The sequence below is a fragment of the Babylonia areolata genome, chromosome 31 (genome assembly GCF_041734735.1).
Source record: "Babylonia areolata isolate BAREFJ2019XMU chromosome 31, ASM4173473v1, whole genome shotgun sequence".
In the NCBI taxonomy this organism is placed as follows: domain Eukaryota; kingdom Metazoa; phylum Mollusca; class Gastropoda; order Neogastropoda; family Buccinidae; genus Babylonia; species Babylonia areolata.
The window spans coordinates 17,482,465-17,504,194 of NC_134906.1; the positions used below are offsets into that span (position 1 = coordinate 17,482,465).

Sequence of the window (21,730 nt, forward strand, 5' to 3'; positions counted from 1 at the left end):
CATGTGCTTGTTGACGAACAGCGCTCAGTAGTCTGGCTTGGAGTTGTGTCGTTGCCGTCCCTAAAAGAACGATGTACTTGTAACTTGTATGTTAACGTTCGGTTTAAAGACAAACTCTTGTCCTTCAAAGACATTTCATATCCTTTAGCCTCTTTTGGGGTGTGGAGTATACAATAGCAATACATAGCCTACACATCGAATTACATCTTCAGTCCAACATTGTCAAACGAAACAAGGATAAGAACACACTAGAATATTATGAAAAATACAACAAAGCAAATCAAACCAGAATAATTACAAAAATTGACCCAGACGAAAAGAAAAGTTACACGCCCTTCCCAAGTTTTATTGATTTACTTAATTAAAATTTCTCTCCAGCACAAAATAAAGTGCAGAAACATTGACAGTTGTGATGGATATTTACTTTGTAACGGCCTGTTCGGAGTGACATTATTGTCTAAAACAAAATGAAATTCATCCCTAACAGTTTCCATTTTACATTCCTTGTAACATCTTTTTTTCCGCCACATCTTCTCTTCTTCCTGTTTCGATCTGGTTCACATAGTCCAACCTTGGTCCTCAGCCTTCCGGTCAGTGTGAACACGGGTAGATGAGGGGCGGTGAGCAACAAACCCGGAACCCCCCTCCCCCTCCCCACCCTCACCCCACCCCCCAAATATCCGTTCATATACCTTCAACTTCACATTTCTTTCTCTTTTCATTCACACGGACCTGGCTGCTATCATACAGTTAACGTATTTTCAAGTATTCAAATTGTTCTTTGTTTCATTTTAACTGACTGAGCGTCAGTTTGTTTTGCTTTGTGCAAATAGTATACGTATGTGGTTGATTCAGTGTATAATTCAGTAAATAAAGAGATAGTGGGTAATAACAAAGAGCATCTTACTTTAGACAATACATCGCAGGTGAGTGGTAAGCGCGCGCGCGCGTGTTTGCGTGTAATGCGCACACACAAATATTTCACAAATATTTTATTCAGTAACAGTGTAAGTTGAATGAAATGAGAAGGAAGGCGCAAAACTACTGACTGTAGCTGACATTGTTATCATTGTATCCACCAGCTTGCTAGTTTTTCGTTATCTTTGATATGACAAATGTAATTTGACATATAAAAACCTCTTGACTGCCTTAACCGTAGTATACACGGTCATAGCGACGTAACAAATTACCTCATCACAAGAAGGGAAATAACCCTGAAAGGCTGAAAATTGGATCCAGATTTGTGTATCTCTATTTTCTCAGTTTTTGGCTGATTGTTATGAATGCTGATTTATGACTTGAAACACCGCTTTATACTTTTTTTTGTCCTGGCAGTCAATGGGTTTTACTGTCTAATGGACTAGCTGTTGATAGTCCATTTTATAGCTTTATTTGTTGAGTATTCTAAGTTGATAGATGTGGTAACAAGCATTGTTCTAGATGTTGTCACTGACATTTTTTGTACATAAAACGTTGAAAAGCTTACCTTTGAAATGGTGGACTGATATAATGCTATAATTACATTGCATTAGACAAAGAAGAAGAAGAAGAAGAAGAAGAAGAAGAAGAAGAAGAAGAAGAACTATACAAGATCTCATAAATATTTGTCTGGAATCATTGCTCTTGAAACCATCCTCTGAATCTGTACAACATGTGCAAATACATCAACGACTCAATAAGGACAGCACCCTGGAATGAACACCTACCATGCAGATACGCTTTACTGCAGTCAGTCACACTTATGAAAGATGTTCTGATCCGTGATGGTATACACATCTGAAAGCATATAGAACAATATACAGTTTTAACGACACTCTAGCCACCACTACCTCGAAAAATGTTCACGCATTGCTTCTTCATTGTCGATTTCATGAATGACAATTTTTGGCGTTTCACTGGCTGGCTCCAGAACTGTTTTCGGCGCCGAACTGTCAGGTGGTGGTTGACTGACTGGAATCAACGCCTCCCTCTGGCCGGCTGGACCAGGTGGGTTCTTGTTGACCTGGTCATCGTTCAGTGGCTGAAGGCTTTTCATGAGCAACAGAAGGAACAGCGATAGTGCAGCAGCACCAACGGTAGAACCTGTTTGGAGTTGGACAAAACATGTTGAGTTAGTCTTGCTGTTCTTACCAATCAAACATTTTAATGGCTACAAATGCAGTCTACTGTTAATAATACCTTACAAAAACAGCCTGTTGCTGATGATCTAGCTATACATCAAGACACCGATGCACATCTCAAAAAAGAAAAAAAGCAACATAAAAAGAAGCAACATAATTGTGTAGAATATGAGTAAAATCATAATGCAAAAGGTGAATACAAAATTCAAGAAAATAAATAAGACAGTAAAATTCTGACGACTGGAGCACATTTCTTGGATACCGGTCAAATAATTCCGCCAGCAGATTTGCACCTACATAACTAATACTTTCAGCTGGTATTGAATTCAGGTCACCAGTTCCTCAAGCTGCAGTAAAGGTGGGCCTGCAGCACAACATTGTCCATGGCAAGACACGCATTCCAACTCTCGCGTGCGCGTAACATGGCCGCCGCACTACCATTTCTTTGTTTTCCTTAAAAAGAAATTGGAAAATCTGATCACACCAGGACAGAGAGGCAAATTCTCACTAAGAATTTTTCTAAGAAAATAATCAGTAAATATAAGGGACCAGAAATGTCAAACTATTTGAAATGTTTGGTACAGTCATTATGTTCAGTTTCATCTCACATTCTCACAGATATCGGACAACGTATACCTATATCTATATCCTCAGTAATGCATTGTAATTTTATAGATTTGAAAACGACACAGTCTTTCTCCCAATTCACCGTTACACTCTTTCCTAATAATTCCTCCTTCAAACAATATCCCATCAACACTAAGCAAATGACTTTACCTGCGACAAAAAAGCAAATACGGTAGTCACCAGTGGCATCATACAAAGCACCTGCAATCAAGAAGAACGTTTGTTTATTTATTTTTTTTTTAATGGTTTTAAACGCATGTCTTAAACGTCGGTACTTACACTGTACAGTGCAATTTAGTATGTTATGCATGGAAAGCCGCTTTATGATTTATTATTATTATTATTATTATTATTATTGTTGTTGTTGTTGTTGTTGTTGTATTTATAATGATGATGATGATGATGGTTGTTATTATCATTATTATCATTTACTATTTTATTAAGGAACTATAGTGTAAATAAAAAAGGAGAAGGGACACACACATACACACACACACACACACACACGCACGCACGCACACACACACACACACACACACACACACACACACACACACATACACATGCGCGCGCGCGCGCGTTCACGAATACACACACACACACACACGCACGCACACACACATACTCACATTAAGCCACTCTCATGCACGCACGCAGGCAATCACCAATCCACATTCAATACCAAGTTTGTGCGCATTCATATAAGCTTACCCATTTATCCATTCGCATAATAGTAATACGAGGGTCATTCAATAAATAAGGTGAATTTTTCGGTATAAAGACTTCTAATACAGATAGAAGCTTACTTTTTTTTTCTTTTTGTTTTACTTCTTTTTCACATGGATTTAATTTGTTTTGCAGATTAAAAAAAACTTTGAGAGTTTTGGCGATTAACAAAGATGGCCGACCAAGAAGCATGCTCCAGGATTGAACAGCGGTCAGTTATCAAGTTTTTGGTTGCTGAAGGGTGCAAACCAGTTGAAATTCATAGGAGAATGTCAACTGTGTATGGTGCCACATGTTTCAGCCGAAAAAATGTCTACAAGTGGGCTAAATTGTTTAAAGAAGGACGGAGCAGTGTTGAGGATGAAGACAGGCCTGGAAGGCCTACAGAAGTGAGGTCTCCTGAGGTGATCGAATCAGTCAATGACCTCATTCAGTCTGACAGAAGGGTGACAGTGGATGACATTGCAAGGACTTTGAGCTTATCTGTTGGGACAGCACACAAAATTGTCCATGATGACCTTGGCTACTCGAAGGTCAGCTGCCGGTGGGTGCCAAAGATGCAAGGCCTCACACAGCAGCCCGAACGGTGCAGACCATCAACGAGCTGGGCTGGGAACTGCTCCCTCATCCCCCTTTCAGCCCAGACCTTGCCCCTTCAGACTTTCACCTGTTTGGTCCCTTGAAAGCGTTCACGAGAGGCACGAAGTTTGAAAGTGACGATGAAGTCAAAAGTGTTGTGAGCGACTGGCTGAGACATCAGTCCAAAGATTTTTACGCTGAGGGAATACGGAAGCTTGTGCACAGATGGGAAAAGTGTGTGACAGTGCTGGGAGACTACGTTGAAAAAAAAAGAAAAGAAAAGTAAGCTTCTATCTGTATTAGAAGTCCTTATACCGAAAAATTCACCTTATTTATTGAATGACCCTCGTAATAACAATGGTAATGATAATAGATAATACTTATATGGCACAAACTCCCCGTGTAATGGGCTCTTAGCGTCTTACATGAAACAACCGATATACAAGAGAGTGCATAACATCATACCTCTGTACATAAAAAAAAATCAACACATATATGTGTATCTATACACCAAGACGATACTACCAACTGCAGGTATGAACAATCACACACACACATACACACCCTACCACCACCACCACCACCACCACCAGCAGCAACAACACACACGCACACATGCACACACACAAAAAAAGGGTGCGCTAGTTGCTCATTCGTTTTTCGATTTGATTTGTTGATGAACATTTGTCCCTTATAATGTTATAACTATCTTACTGATTATTTTCCTTTTTATGATGATTGAAACGTACACACACGCGCTCGCACATGCGTGCTCACACACGCAGGCACACATACGCACGCGCGCACGCACACACACATGCGCAAACGCACACACGCACGCACACACACATACGCACACACGCATACACACACAGACACACAGACACACACACACAGACACACACACACACACACACACACACAAGTTTCAAGTTTCAAATTTTCAATTATCCTTTCACTCCTATTGGAGAATGGAGGACTACTACAAAATAATGTTTTCATGCCCAGAAAAAAAAACATTTCCAAATACACAACGATGTCACATAAAAGTTGTGAAAACACAAATGTCTTTTAACTCCAATTACAAGAGGCAACATTTGCAAATCTACTCATCTTACTTACAGCTAAAATTACTTTTTTGGCTCCTTTGAGCATATTACAAAAATAAGAAACCGAGTTTGGAGACAAATATCTTTTAGGAACATGTCTATTTCACAACTGATATTAACTGAGACATTCTATTATAATATGGGACTCACCCCCAGTCACAGACATGTTAACAAGAACAAAGAGCAAGAACAAGAACAAATGTTTTAATTGCGTATAGGCCTGTGACCCGTTGCAAACAATATACATAAAGAAACCTACACAAGGCACACAAATAAGTAGATACATAACAGACAGATAAACAAATAAACAAATAAATGAATAAATAAATCTTTCGTCCTCACTGTATCAGTTAGAGACCATCCTTGTGAGAAGACACTTGAATAAGGCAATGGCAAAACATAATTAATCATTTTCGTACCTTAACTAGATGTTGGTAGTGATTCATGATTCATTAAGTCTCTGCGCTTTAAAGCCAGAAAAAAGAAACTTTGAAAGATTTAGTTTACTGTCGAGTCCACCATTCAAAATACTTGCACATTGCTGATCCCGTGTCAAGAATGAGTTGGAACTATTTATACAGTATTTCAACCTAAGTTCACTGTAGTTTGGGCATTCAAACAGTACATGGAATTCATCTTCACAGTCAGCAGAACAAAGAGGGCAACCCATTTGACCAACAGGGGAAAAGCGGTGGATGTGGCTATTTATAGCGGAAACACCCGTTCTGAAACGTGTAAATATTGTTTTGAAATATCTATTATTAATGTGATCAAGGTATTTTTCACATTCAATGGCGCTTTTAAACGAATGATAAAATTCAAAGCGCCTGCTTTCTGACACATGCGCATACCAACGCTGACAAAAGCAGTTATGTAAGCGCTCTTTAAATATGCGTATGAAGAGTTTCTCATCCCCAACTGCCCCAAACATCCAAACATAACCGAAACCATTTGTACAGAGAAGGTTCTTTACGTACGTAACCCAGTTTTGTGCATTGTTACTTCTGTTTTGTATGTCGTAAAGCATATCATAGGCTTTCCTAAAATATCTACACAATGGCTGTTTATGTAGCCGAAACCAATATAGTATACATCTCGCGGCAGAGTTTATAAACAATGGGTATCTTCCAAGTTCGCCGTATACCATATCATCAGGAGTGAAAGGTGGGACGTTTAGCAGTAATTTGCAAGCTTGCAAATAGATCCTTTCTATGAATTCTCGTGGTTTGAAACCCCATAGCTACGAGCCATACAAAAGCGAGGGAACGACCTGAGCATCAAAGAGCTTGAAAAACAGTTTAGGAGAATAGTATCCAAGTTTCCTTAAAGTTTTAAAATTACGAAGGTAGCTTTCTTAGCACGAATAACATGTTCAAATCCAGTAGCAACTTCAAAACTAAGTTTAGTTGAAAATAGGACACCTAAATATGTGTAAGCAATCTTGACCACAAAACCAATGTTCTTTCTTTCCTAAGTATCCACCTTTACGAAAAACTATAACTTTACTTTTATCTAGGTTCACTTTCAAGCGTAATCTTTGTGCACACTCATGTAGGACATTCAGCTGATTTTGTAAACCTGAAATGGTGGAAGACATAAGAGCAATATCATCAGCAAATAGTAGAATAAAGATTTCAATATCAATTGGTTGGAACTGTATTCCATGCTTACCCCGCGTAAACATTTCATGTGCAAGCTCATTAATAAAGAGCGAGAATAGAGTTGGGCTTAATGAGCATCCTTGTTTCAGACCTTGCGTACATTTAAAATATTTGGTGCATGAATTACCACATCTAACACAAGATTGTATCGTACTATACATACTCCTCAAAATATTGAACATTCTACCTTTAACACCATTTCTAAGCAGTACACCGAACAATAGGCTGTGTTGTACTCTGTCGAAGGCTTTACTGAAATCTATGAATGCTACATAGAATTTCTTATTTCTTGACAGATGCTTCTCGATGCAGGCATGCAGAGTGAAAATGTGGTCAGTGGTGGAATATGATTTTCTAAATCCCGCTTGCGCTCTGAAATAATTGAGTTCGTTTCTGCCCAAGAAACGAGTCGATTATTTAAAATGCTTGTGAAAACTTTACTTAAGTTATTGATCAGAGAAATACCCCGATAGTTGTTAGTATCATTAGAATCCCCATATTTAAATAGAGGGATTATGATAGATTTCGTCCATTCCTCTGGAAAAATACCATCTCTAAAAAGTTTGTTGAAGTATGTAACTAGGAAAGGGAGTATTGGGTCTATTGAAGCGTTCAAGATTTCACTTATAAGATCATTTGGTCCAGCAGCTTTGCCATTTTTAAGACCTTGGATGGCTTTCTTAATTTCCTCTGCTGTGATGTTTGAATCCAGGATACAATCGAGTACCATATCCGAGACGTTAAGTGCAGGTTGGTGCTGATTCTCTTCATAGCCAGAATTCAGCAGATGGTCGAAGTGGACCAGGCACTCATCCTGAGAAATGTTGTTAGCTAAGTGGGCTCTACTGCGATACTTACTGATCTCTGACCAGAAAGCCTGAGAATCGTTTGCAACACTCATCAGAGAATCGATGCGCCCTTGATTAAAGTTACGCTTTTTCCGGTCCTTTAGATTGTTATATTTCCTTCTTAGCTGTAGATAGATGTTTTGCTCATTTACGTCCCCAGATCTTCTAAAAAGTTCAACGCTGATCTAACTATTCTTTTGTTTTCCTGGCATTCTTAATCAAACCATGTTTTTCTTTTGACAATGCTTCTAGCAGGGCGCTTTGAGCGTACACAGGCACTAACATTCATTAGACAGCTCGTAAGTTCCTGAAGAGCTGTGTTGATATTTGTATCAATCAAAGAGGATGCATAATCTGTGTTATGAAAGAACAAATCGCTATTAGATATTTTTGTAAATTCTGTCATCCTTTCCTTTTTCCAGACAATTCTTTCTGTTTCATAATGAAGCGAACATGGCACTGGTGATTCCCCTTTGATTTCAAATAAAACTGGCATATGTTCTGAATCAACTCTGCTGCAAACTGAAAAACTGGTAATATTGTCAATGAAATCGCTGGAAACAAGGCAGTAATCGATAACGCTACATCCATGTGCTGATATGAAGGTGTAGTCAGGACTATGGTTATAACCGTTCATGATACATAAAGCATGCAGAGAAATTTAACATAGTTTCACCAAAAATATTCAATGTGTCATCTTTTGACAGCCTTGATTCTTTGAAGAAAGGAGTTAAGTGGAAGGGTCTGGAGGTCAGATCGGTGTGTGACCACGTTACTTGGAGATTGGCTGTCCTTGCATTAAAGTCTCCACTACATATCAAATGGGCCTGTGGGTAACGATTGATTAAGTCTAGAATACAATGATCAAGGGCATCTATATGGCAAGTAAAATTTGATGTTTTATACTGTACTGAACCAGATGGTGGGATATAAACAAATACCATAAGCAAATCTTTATCCCATTGTAGCATGCATTTAGAAATCTTGATGCAGACCACATGCTCGGTATTAGCCACTATTGGTGTTATGAATTTGCTCAGGACTTTATGGACAAGCAGCAGTAACCCCCAGCTTCTACAACCCATATATGAGTGTTTCACTGCTTCTGTTCTAAACATAGTGTGATTTCTGAAAACACCCTCCAAATCAAACATACCATCTATATAAGTTTCAATTAGGCACGCAATGTCAAACGTTTGTACAAAGATAAGAAAATCGGAGTCAGCAAGTTTGCTTGCAAGTCCATCAATATTCCACGCCATACAAGACAGGTTCTGAAGAGAACGCGCAGCGGGCCGGCCGAATCCCTATTTGTCTGAATTTGTGTGGGTGGTGCTGTTGTGGTCACTGGACTGGAATTTGTCAGTGAGTCGTGTTTGTTTGCTTCTGTCAACGTGTCTGCTTTGTTTGTTTCTAGTTTTGCTTTGTTTGCGTGTAACGAGTGCTCTTTGTGGGGTAAGCCTGGATGTTTCGTTTTCGTGGGTGATGCTGGTGGAAAGCAAGGGGTGGCCAGGAGCTTCTGTGTCTTCAGCCACAATGTTCATTTCCTTGTCACTCGTGCAAGAATGGTCGCGCCCATAAGAAGACTGTACGACGGGGCGTGGGGGAGTACCGCCAGGAAGAGGATCCAGCTGGGGACGTAGGTCTGTGTCGCCAGGTGGAGGGTCCGGCCGGGAATGGTCCGTCATCACAACAGGCAATGGGTGAACCTGGGTCACTGGGGACTGGCTTTCTATGTCGTAAGCCACGTCAGGGGAACGGTGAGCCTCATCTGCAGACGTTCTGTTCACATAAGGAGGAACAGGTGGACTGCAAACCTCATCTCTATGAACAGTGGCTGGGCAGGTGGCTGGCTGTCTGGAGGACTGTGGGGACACGGAGACATCAGGAGAGGAGAAGGGTTTGTCCACAACTGATAGGGAGGATGAGCCAGGCAGGGTCACTGGGCTATCTGCCATCCCGTCTTGAACAGTGTTGTCCGCTTGTATTTTGTCGGAGTCAGCTTGCATGGATCTTTTCACAGCAGTCTCTGACACAGGAGAACCAGAGACTACTGGTCTGCCGTGGCAGAGAGGCGATGTCGAGCTCCTGTCATGGTACATGTGATGAGGGAGATGATTTGGCTGGGCTCTGATCTGCTGAGCGTGAGTGGACAGTCTGTCACTATGTGATGGCATGGGGGGATCTTGGTGTACATCTTGTCTTGTTGATTGCTTGCTGAGCGTGGGAAATTCCTTCATGTCAGAAGGGAAGGGGGGTTGAAGGAAGTCCTTGTCAATTTGCTCAAAACATTCAGTGCTGTCTTCTTCATGTCTTCTGTTTGTGGGACTATTCTGTCCATAATTTCGTGATCGATTCCTCGGGTTTCCTCTTTCTCTGAAACACGAGTCCCCTGAAGAAATAGGCGTTTCTTCCTTCTTCTCTGTGTTGCCGCAGCACATTGTACTGGTGAGATCTGTGGATACACGAATGCCAAGTTCGTCCGCCATGTCTATTCTGTGTTCTTTATTTTGTAGTACAACCATTTTATCTGGCCATCGGTGTAGACAGGCGATCAGTGGCCGGGGGCGGTGGATTCCATCGCGCAGCGGGCCGACTCTATGAGCTTCCTACAAATCATCACAGCTCCACTTTTTGGAGGGATAGAAAAGGTTTAAAAGCTGGACAACTTTGCGTGTGCACGTTTGGGTATCCTCGTTTGGACCCTCATCCACGTTGAAAAACCTGACGTTTTTCCTTTTAGAGGACGTCTCAAGCCTGTCAACGTCGCGTTCCAGAGTGTCAACGGCGCTTGTTAGGTATTGCTGCTGGTCATAGATAGTATCACACACATCTTGCAGAGACTGGCACTGGTCTGTGAGAAGTGACACTTTCTACCTCAGCACGTCGTTTTCTGACTGCAGACTGTCACACCACGAATACACCGCACTCATGTCGGAGGCCAGTGCTGCATAATGTTGTTCTATCTGCAGTAGACGTGAAGCAACTTGGTCCATGGTGTTGTCTTGTGTTGCCGTTGGGCCAGCACCAGACAGGGAGGTATCAATGGTGGGGGAGGGATGGATGGAAGTGAAAGGTCTTTTTTTGCACCGAGAGCCTTGTTGCACAGTATACTTTCCTTGCCGATTTCATTCTTTTTGCGTGTCACAATACTCATGCTAACTGGTCCGGGATTGCTCTCAACGTCCATGCACATCAGGAGAAACTTTAAGAGAAACACTGCCGCAAAAGCTGTTCTGCCAAGTCCCAGTTGTCTTTGACCCGAATAGGCCGTCTCAGCGTATAAGTAATGCATATATTTGAAAAAACAGAGGTGGAAAGTCCGATCGAATATATAAACATCGCTGTTTGACAAAGTCACAGTGTAGAGGCACAAACTTAACACCACCGAACCGTTTCAATTTACATACCTCTTCTCTTCTGACCATGAAGGAAATGTAAGTCCATTGAAATAAACCACATCTTGCTCTGAATGAGTCAAAACTTGCAGGCATTGCAGAAAGGGTGAGAACTGGCGATCCAGTATATCTGTGAAGTGTTCATAAAATGTGGTCCAAACAGTTTGCACAGGTAAAATCGTGCAAAGCTCAGAGCGTTTGTCAAACACATCCGCTCACCTTGACGGTCCTTGCGCTTCTCCCACAGACATGTTACAAATCTTAAAAAGCCGTAACTCTCGTGGTATTCCTTTGTGTCTCCCTGTTTCTATTTCTAGCTAATGATTACGACTTCGAAATTTGAAGAAGCTGATAACGTAATTATCAGGCACACACACACACACACACACACACACACACACACACACACACACACACACACACACACACAGAGTTGTTTCACTCTATCTTAGAATGTAATTTCATCTTACCGAAACGTTTTTCTTTTTACATAATAACTGATGTGTGCGGGTGATCAGGGATGTGTCAGTTATTCGTTTTTCTCTTTGACGGGCAGCCGAAAGAGAATTTTTTTCTTTTGGTTGAAGCAGACAGTAAAGTATTTTGAACTGAACTGAACTGAATTGAAAAGACAAAAATACCTTACACACGCACACACTTTCACACACACACTCGCTCGCACACACACACGCCCGCGCATACACAAAGATCCACCCACAGACACACACCACATGATGACTTCAGTAGAGGGCAAAGTGAGGTGGGCAGGAGGAGGAAGAATGCAGACAATTAGCTATGCTTCATCACACCCCAAGGCCTGTTTGAACATATGGGTTTTCAAGTTTGTTTTGAAAGAGGCCAGCGTAAGTGATGGAGATCCAGAGGAAGAGAATTCCGGACAGAAGGAGCTTGATACTGAAAGACCCTTTAGCCAAATGTCACTGAAGAGGTTTTGGGGACTGGAAGGAGCTTTTCAGCAGCAGACCCGAGAGAACTGGAAGGGTGTAAGTATAAAGGACAGAAGATAAGTAAGAAGGGAGAGATCCTTCAAAGTGGCGTTAAGTGGCAATTTTGTATTGAATTATGTACTGGTTGGGTAACCAATGAAGTTGCTTAACAGTGGGGTAACGTAATCCTTTTTTGACTTTCTGAAAATGATTCGTGCAGCATTGTTCAAAATCATCTGAAGGCAGACCAGCAAGTAGTCAATGCGATTTAGGATCAAGGAACAAACAAGCTGAGTGGCTGCTTCAATAGTTAGATACGGTCGAATGGTACGGATTTTCCTAAGTTGGAAGTTTGCAGTTTGTGTGAATTTACTGACATGGCCGTGCATGGACAGAGCTGAATAAAAAAAGAAGAGAAAAAAAAGAAAAAAGAAAAAAAAGATGCACCTAGGTTTCTGACAAAATTTTCAAAGTTGATATCAGCATTGCAGACAGTTAAGGTATGGTCGGACTTTGAACCTATAGAATCAGAATCAGAATCAGAATCAAAATTTAATGTCAATTAAACCTGAACAAGGTTTATAAGACACGCATGCAAAGTTACATGAAACTACCCACAAAAAGCAAAACAAAATAGATAAATATTGAACAAGACATTCAATCACTCCTGCACGCTATGGCGTTTTTGACAGCAGTTACTGACAAATTTCCCAAGTTTGTCTCCTAGTATCAGCTAACTGGGTTTAATAATATTTGGAAGGTATTTTTGAATTTTTTATATGAATTCTGTTCTAATTTCTTTGCATAAGTCGCAGTCATCCAAGAAATGATATTCATCCTCTATTGTTTGACATTGTAAACATAGTCTCCTTTCTTTTGGGATGTTGAAATATCGGCCTTTTTCTATTGCTAAATCATGACAGGATATTATTAATTTGTACAATGATTTTTTTATTATTATTAAGATATCCTTCAAGCAAATAAGGTTCGGATCTGTATTCATGAGTAATTTTATTATAGAATTTATTTTCAGATTTATTTCTCTTCCAGAATAAAACATATTCATATTCTAGTTTATTCATTATAACGTGGCTAAGTCTATGAATATTGAATGTTGACTGATTATTCCAAACGTGTCTTAAACCAATATTCTGTAATATAATTTCAACGAAATTAATTTATGTTCGCTGTTTTGTTTCCTCTTGTAAGTACGTCGTCATACACAATTTTGATACACAAATTTTCTCGTGCCTGTGTTATGTGAAACCAAAATTTTATTACTTGACAAATCTCTTTTAAACTTAAGGGTTATTTACCTATTTCACCAAGCATTGCTAAATTTGTAGCTTTTTTGTGGACTACCAATATTTGTTTTAAAAAGTTTAAATTTGTTCATGAGACAATGGTTATATAGTCTGTCAAAGGTAAAGGTAGCATCTGCTTTTTCACAAGTGGGGAAGCATATTTCTGCTCCATACGTTAGTATTGGTGAAACGAGACTATCAAATAATTTTGATATTATATGTATGCTTATGTTTTCATTCTTGAAAGATCTTTTAAGAATATGAGGAGCTTTATTACCTTGTTTTGCCAGATGTTCCGTAGCCTTTTCAAAATTGCCTGATTTATGGAATGTTATTCCCAGGTATTTATATTGTTCAGTTGCTTCTATAACTTCTGTTCCACGTTTAAACAAAATTTGAGCTCGTGGTTCTGATCTCGAAAATATGACAACTTTTGTTTTGCCTCTATTGATTTCAATACCCATTGTTTACAATATAAATGTAACTGGTTTAGTTTCAGCTGTAGGCCATGTTTAGATTTTGAAAGTAATACTAAGTCATCAGCATATAAAAGACAAGAGATACTTTTGCTTTGAGAATGACTAACTGTTGGCGAATCGGTATCTGGGAGTCAATCAACAATATCATTTATAAATATATCAAATAATGTGGGGCCCAGTGTATTTCCCTGTAGTACTCCTCTTCGACCATAGATTGAAGGGGAGAATCCATTTTCATTACGGGTGCCGACTTTTGTGTCTGTATACATACATTTTATCAAATTGAAGCACCCACCTCGTACACCTTTTTTAAAATATTTTTTTAATAAAGTTTTGTGAACATACCTGCATGTGAAATGCTATCAAAAGCTTTTTTGAAGTCTACGAAACATGCGTATAATCTGTTCTTTCTATTTTTTATGGTATAATCAACTATTTTTTTTCAACACAAAGGTATGGTCTGTAGTTCTAAAATCTTTTCTAAATCCAGCTTTTTCTTTTGCAAGTAAATTGTATGATTCTAAATAATCATTTAATCTGCTGTTGAGGATTAGGCAAAGTAGATTGCTTAAAGAACAATTGCTAGTTATTCCTCTGTAGTTATTTAGGTTTGATTTATCGCCCTCTTTATGAACTGGGATAGATATCCCATTTTTCCACAAATCCGGATAACATCCAGTTTTTAGAACGTAATTAAGTACTGTTTTGATTGTGGGAAATAAGTATGGTAAAACAGCTTTCTGATGCCGTCTATGCCGGGTGATTTGTTGTTCTTTAATTTTTGGCACGCTTTTATTACTTCTGTGGCAGATATATCATTATTTAAATAAGTGTTATTACAATCCACATTGTTAAAACCGTTTTTCATCCGATTATCAATGGTATTTTGGTTTTCATCATCCACACCAACTTTGTTTCCAATAAGTTAAGGTAAGTGGGTAATCCATCTTTTAACTGACAGGGACTGTGTGTTTTGATGCGTTTCCATTGTTTTTAACTGTTTCAATTTTTTTTTCCACAATGTATTTGGATCATAGGTTAGATCTTTGTTTAGCGAGCCAGCTAGTTTTGATTTATACATTCTCCTTTTTTTTCTTAATTATTTTATTATAAAGTTTTCTCTTGTAAAAGTATTTCTGATGTAGATTTTTGTTAAATGCGTTTAAAGCATTTAGAATTGATTTCAATTTTTTGCGTTGCACAACACATTCTTTGTCAAACCATTTTTTTTTTATAATGTCGCTTTATCTTCCTAGACTTTTTAATTCTGCATGAAAGACATTTTTTTTTTGCTGCGTCTTGCAATATGTGTGTGTGAATTCATCTATGACTGTATTTATCATAGAATCTGTACTGGCACTGTTAGAAAGTTGAGTATTCAAAATATAATTCAATATAGTTTAATCGTATTTTCATTTCTGGTGATGTTAGAATTTCATTTTGGAATTTTCATCACAAGAAATAGCAATATCCTTAAAGGGGTTGTTAACATGACTAACACCTTCGTCCATAGAAACATGTAATTTATTTCGTAACCTATGGCCAGTTTCTTTGATAAATAAGAGGTCTGGATTCAAAAAGAGAACTGGAAATGAACGCCCTTTGAGTGCGATTGGAGAGGAGGTAAGATTTAAACCCATCGAGAGCTGTGCCAAAGATTCCAAATGAATGATAAAGACGGTTGAGAATATCATGATCTATTTTGTCGAAGGCTGCAGAGAGATCGAGCAGACACAGAACTGAGACATCGTTGCTGTCTGTGCAGGACAATAATGTGTTGGATATGTGTAAGAGGGCTGTCTCTGTACTGTGATATGTCTGTATGCAGACTGAAACATCTCAAGGAGGTCAGTGGATGACAAATGACTGAGGAGTTGACGAAGAACGACTCTTTTGAAGTGATTTTGACAGAAAGGGTAAATTTGAAATAGGATTGTATTTTTTATATCTTCGTCAAGACCAGGTTTCTTGAGTAGGGGTGTGACTGAAGCATGTTTAAAATCTCCAGGAAAAGAACCTGTACACAAATAGATGTTTACAATCTTTGTGATGACTGGAAAAAATACCGTATGAGCACAGTTTGAACAGATCGGCAGGCAGAGGATCCAGACCACAGCGTCTAAGTGGGTACTGATCAAGCAGCTCACGGATTGTGTTCTCAGAGACTCGTTCAAAAGCAGTCAAGGGGACACCATTGAAGGTATCCAAGCGAACATCAGGATCTGAATCAGTGGAGTCCAGTTCACTGCGAACATCTAAACTTTTCTGATCAAAAAATTCACAGAATCTATCAGGAAGATCAGACAGAGATAAGATTAAAACACACACACACACACACACACACACACACACACACACACACACACACACACACACACAAATTATATATTCACAAAATGTACGCATACACCCACATCTATTTATCTACAAACCAGCCTCTCCATACAGCCCTTTTATGCATCTGACTACGTGCCTGCCTTGTCTCTCCATACATAGACATCTAGACTACGTCTATATGGGGTTATTTAACTGCCCATGAAAACGGCTGTGAAGGGAAGTCACCTGCAATGGGCGGAGCCAGGACAGAGCCCAGTCCACTGGTCAGCATGACAACCCCAAAAGCCACAGAGAGGTCCCTCAGGCCAACGTGGCGGATCAGTATGGGGCGCCAGCAGCGAAAAGGACGGTCCGTAGGTCAGACCTGATCACAGTCATTCTGGCATCACATCACAGCCGTGTTAAATACGGCCTGTAGCACAGGAACATTGCGTTCCTGAAAAGAAACCTACGATGGCACCACTACTGAAACAATGATAAGCTTATCATATACATACTGGTTAATCATTAATTGATTCGTTTAATATCGCACACAATAAAAGGCGTTCAGTGGCAGTACTGCTGGTACTAAATTATGTATTAATCTCTACCATGATATGTAAACCCTACATCATTACGTAACTTGAAAAAAAAGAACGTGAAACACCCATTGCGTTATTTGCTTCTGCAGGGAAATGAGTAAAGCTACACAAATATCTGATGGTCATGATTAATAGCCTATGATTAAGTCAATTAATTCCTTTTTGAAATTTGAATTGGACAGAGACAGGAAAATGAAAAATGAATAGGGAATAATGTGTGAGAATTATGTGTCAGGTCAGGGGCATAGCCCTTGCTACTGGTACCATGTAACTTAGTACTACCTGCCGCATGTGAAGTCACCCAACGACGGACCAGGCGGAGGAGGAAACCTTTCCCAACGGCTGTGAAGGCAGAAGAGGATGACCAAAGGGCAGGTGGAGCTCTTATCCTTGGCTGGAAGTCCTCCTAGGAGACGGGACTCCGAAGAAAAAACCTGCACCTGCCGAGGCCGTCCTACACGTGGCAGTATCTGCACCTGTGGGACTGTGAGCGTCGGTAGGCGAGAGAGTGGGAAAGGGACTGCACAACTCCTCTTCACTAAAAAAAAAAAGTCACCTGTGCTGGTCAGGCAACCAGGCTAATGTCGGAACGTCGAGCTAACCCTTCAACACCCAGCTTTCCCAAGAACTGCGGCGATTGAGAATTGGTAACGGGGACAGGCGGTGCTGCTGGCAGTTCCTAGTCACGATTCTGCACGCATGCGGCTGTGGGGTGATGGTCGTCCGCCGTAGACTGGGGCAGATGCGCCGCCCGTATCCTCCCACAGTGTCAGAACAGCCCTATTTAGGGACAGCACTGCTCTCTCCACATGGGGAAGGGGAGGTAAAAGGATCTCTAAATAAAGCCGCCTCACCTAGTACCTAGTAGGAAACCGCACCTACTTGGACATCCAACACTAGCGGGTCGAAAACAACAGAAGAAAAGAACCAGGAATCATGCCTGACTCTGGGTGCCTGGAATGTTCGCACCCTCTTAGACAGAGACGCAAGAAAGGCGCACAGCGCTCATTGCTAGAATGCTTGATCGCTACCAGGTGGACATAGCAGCCCTGAGCGAAACCAGGTTTGCCGGTGAAACCATCTGGAGGAAGTTGGAGGGGGCTACACCTTCTACTGCATTGGGAAGCCAGATGGCACCCCAGGAACCTCAGGCTTGGGCTTTGCCATACGAACCAAACCTGCACGACAGCTTGACAGCCTTCCACGTGGGATAAACGATAGGCTAATGACACTGCGTCTGAAGCTGTCCGAGGATCGCTTCTCCACAGTGATCAGCTGCTATGCCCCGACGATGACCAACCCTAATGACATCAAAGAGCTGTCTACAAGGAGCTCAGCCGCACCATTTCAGCGGTAGACAGAAAGGACCGGCTGATCATCCTTGGGGATTTCAATGCCCGCGCGTCGGCGCGGACTTCTCCTCGTAGCCAAAGTCCTAGGACAGCACAACACTGGCAAGTGGCAACTCCAACGGACTGCTTTTGCTCTCGCTCTGCGCGCAGCATGGACTCACCATCACGAACACCCTCTTCCAACAAGCGGACAAGTACAAGACACAACACATGGATATTCCCCCACTCTAAGCAATGGCACATGCTGGACTATGTGATTGTCCGGCAGAGGACAGAGGTGATGTTCCATTACACGCTGCATGAGGGGAGCAGTCTGTTTGTTGGACGATCGCCTGGTGCGCAGCAAGATGAACATCAGACTTGCACGCAAGCTCCATCCAGCCAGGCAGAAACCCCCAAAGAAGCTGAACATCCACCGCCTCCCTATCACCAAGGACGTGCTGCAGCAGCAAATCCAAGCAGCTCTCCAAGAAATTCTTGCATCGACTGATGTAGAAGAGGTATGGAGCACCTTTAGAGATGCGGTGCACACAGCAGCAGCTGACACACTCGGCTTTGTACAGAGGAGCCACAAAGACTGGTTTGACGAGAACGACTCTGGAATCTCCAAGCTCCTGGACACACTGCATATACGGTATCAGGATCCGATAAAGACTGCCAGAAGAAGAAGGACCAGTTCTTGCAAACCAGGCAACTCGTACAGAAGAGGATACGTGAGATAAAAGAACACCTGGTGGGAGAGAAAGTCCGAAGAGCTTCAGTCCGCTACTGATGCTCACGACATGAAGACCTTCCATGATGGTATCCGTGCTGTGTATGGCCGAGAGTCACAGGATCAACCCCTGTCCGTACCTTGGACCAGACCACCCCTCCTGACAGACAAGACATCCTTGCCCGCTGGGCAGAGCACTTCAACACCCTCCTCAACAGGGACTCATCCATATCTGACGAGGTAATTGCAGCCCTCCCACAGCTACCAGTCAATGACTCGCTAGCTGCCCCTCCCACCAAGGCCGAGACCCGGAAGTCCCTGAAGCTGACAAAGTCAGGAAAAGCACCAGGAGCGGATGGAATCCAAGCTGACATCTACAAGTACGGGAGGCGAGGTGCTGACAGACAAGCTGACCGCCCTGTTCCAGTCTATCTGGGAGAGAGGGGAGGTCCTCCAGGATTTCAAGGATGCTTCAATTGCCCACATTTACAAATGGAAGGGAGACAAAACATCCTGTGATAACCACCGTGAATCTCTCTCCTCTGCAGCGCCGGCAAGATCTTCGCCCGCATCATACTGAACAGACTGGTTGACCATGTCTCCAACACAGTCATCCCTGAAGCACAGTGCACCTTCTGCTCAGGCAGGCGAACATGTGACATGGTGCTTGCCGTACGCCAGATGCAAGAGAAGTGCCGTGAGCAGAACAAGCTCCACATGGTCTTTGTAAACCTGACTAAGGCCATCGACACGGTAATCCGTCGTGGTCTGTGGAAGATCCTCCTAAAGTTTGGCTGCCCAGAGAGCCTAATCCAGCTGATTGCGTCATTCCACGATGGCATGAGGGCGATAGTACGGGAAAATACTGACATGTCGGATCCGTTCCCTGTGGTAAATGGAGTGAAGCAGGGCTGCGTCCTGGCACCCACACTGTTCTCCATTCTCTTCTCTGCCATGCTGATTGACGCTTTCCAAGACTGTGACCGGGGCATCTACATCCAGTTTCGCACAGATGGCAAACTTTTGAACTTGCGGCGACTCCCATACCAGGTCCAGGGTGTTTGAAGCACTGATGAGAGAGTTCCTCTTCGCTGATGACTGCGCGCTTGCTGCACACACCCACGAGGACATGCAGTTCATTATGACAGGTTCTGAACCTCCTGCAGGCGTTTTGGACTCACCATCAGCCTCGGCAAGACCGAGTCCATGTACCAACCAGCTAGCTCACAGAACGCCAGTGCCCCCCCGCCCCCCCCCCCCCCCCCCCCCCTGCAATCACGATCGATGACACAGAGATCAAGTCAGTCGACAAGTTTTGCTACCTGGGCAGCACCCTATGCAGCAACGGAACCCTTGATGCAGAAGTGACGCTGCGCCATCGCCAAGGCCAACTCCGCCTTTGGCAGACTCAACAACAGGCTGTGGAAACAACAAAGGCATCAGGCTCAGCACCAAGATGAAAACCCTACAGAGCTGTTGTGCTGACCACCTTGTTGTACTGCTGTGAAACATGGACGACGTATCGCGCCGTCACATTCAACAACTCGAGCAGTTTCACCAGAGAAGCCTACGAACGATCCTCGGCATAAAGTGGCCAAGACAGGGTCTCCAACCTCCAGGTCCTAGAAAGGAGCGGTCTGCCAGCATCGAAAGCCTGCTGATCCAGTGCAGCTACATGGACAGGACACGTTGTCCGCATGACAGACAGCAGGATCCCGAAGATGCCGTTGTATGGCCAGCTGAAGGAAGGCCACCGCGAACTTGGAGGACCATGCAAGAGCTTCAAGGACACCGTGAAGACAACCTCAAAACCTGTGCATAGAAATCGCTTCCTGGGAAACTGAGGCCCTTGACCGCTCTCGCTGGAGGATGCTGTGCTCTAGTGGCATAAAGACGTTTGAAAACGAGAACGCTGGCATTAATGAGAAGCGTGGAGCGAAGGAAGCAGGGCTCAACTTCTGGAGACGTTTTCCTTTGCAACACCTGTGGGAGGTGCTGTGCATCCAGAATCGGCCGCTTCTCCCATATGAGGACACACACCGACAGATAAGCCTGCCTGCCTACTCGTCCGTCGGTCCGACGGGGAGATTCCATTATTAAGTCAATAAATTCCTTTTTTAATTTTGAATTGGACAGAGACAGGGAAAATGAAAAATGAATAGAGAATAAAACAAAAGAAACAGATACACGCGTCATTTATATAGTAGCCACACCCTGTAAAATGACCAGTTATTCGATGAAGAAGGTGATTACCAAGAAAATGCAGGAAGAAACGCACACTCATCATCAAAGAACTGAATTCAAAGCCCACTAAGCTCCTGCAAAATTATTCAGTGTCCTGCAAAACCAAATCAAGCCAAAGAAAACACACTGCTTTAGAGTCGTGTGGTCCATCTGACAAAGACGCCAACGGGAGAAGCTTGGGTCCCTGTCTGATTCACGCACAGAATTTTAAACTAGACCCTAATAGTGGTCTGGATTCCAGTCTTGCGGGTGGAGAGACATAAACTAAGGCCCAACGTGCAGCTTGGTTTCAGCGCCAGGAGCATAACCATGGAAACAATAAAGTGACACCAGGAAAGGTTTCTAGAATAAAAAGAACAACAAACAAAACTGATACCTGTTGGTCCATGAGCCATGCCAATCAACGATTGTAAAAGGTGATCGTAAGGCGTTTTGAACAGCGGTGTCTGTTCACATTTCACATACTTGACTTGACGAACTGAATGAGAGTCACATTATGTATGCATCTGTTTTCACATCTCGTTCACCAGCAGATTTATACCGCGACCAAAGGAAAATGTTTCTCAACAATTTACGGGTACTGCGAGAAGGATTGTCTATCAAGAAAAGACTCGGATTTTACAGATCTTTACAAATGATACAAGAAGGTCGGTATCCAAAACATATATTCCACATGTGAAACACACAGCTTCAAAATAAAATGTTG

General features: G+C 42.1%; 1 protein-coding gene across 1 annotated transcript; it reads right to left on the minus strand.

The window, feature by feature from the left end:
- Positions 1-678: 678 nt before the first annotated feature.
- LOC143276219 (uncharacterized) lies at positions 679-16,493 on the minus strand. The gene is made up of 3 exons (XM_076580679.1): positions 16,361-16,493; positions 2,898-2,948; positions 679-2,082 (listed from the first exon to the last, which is right to left on the minus strand). The coding sequence occupies exons 1-3, from the start codon at positions 16,404-16,406 to the stop codon at positions 1,826-1,828; spliced, it is 354 nt and encodes a 117-aa protein (XP_076436794.1). The 5' UTR covers positions 16,407-16,493; the 3' UTR covers positions 679-1,825.
- Between the last annotated feature and the right edge of the window lie 5,237 nt (positions 16,494-21,730).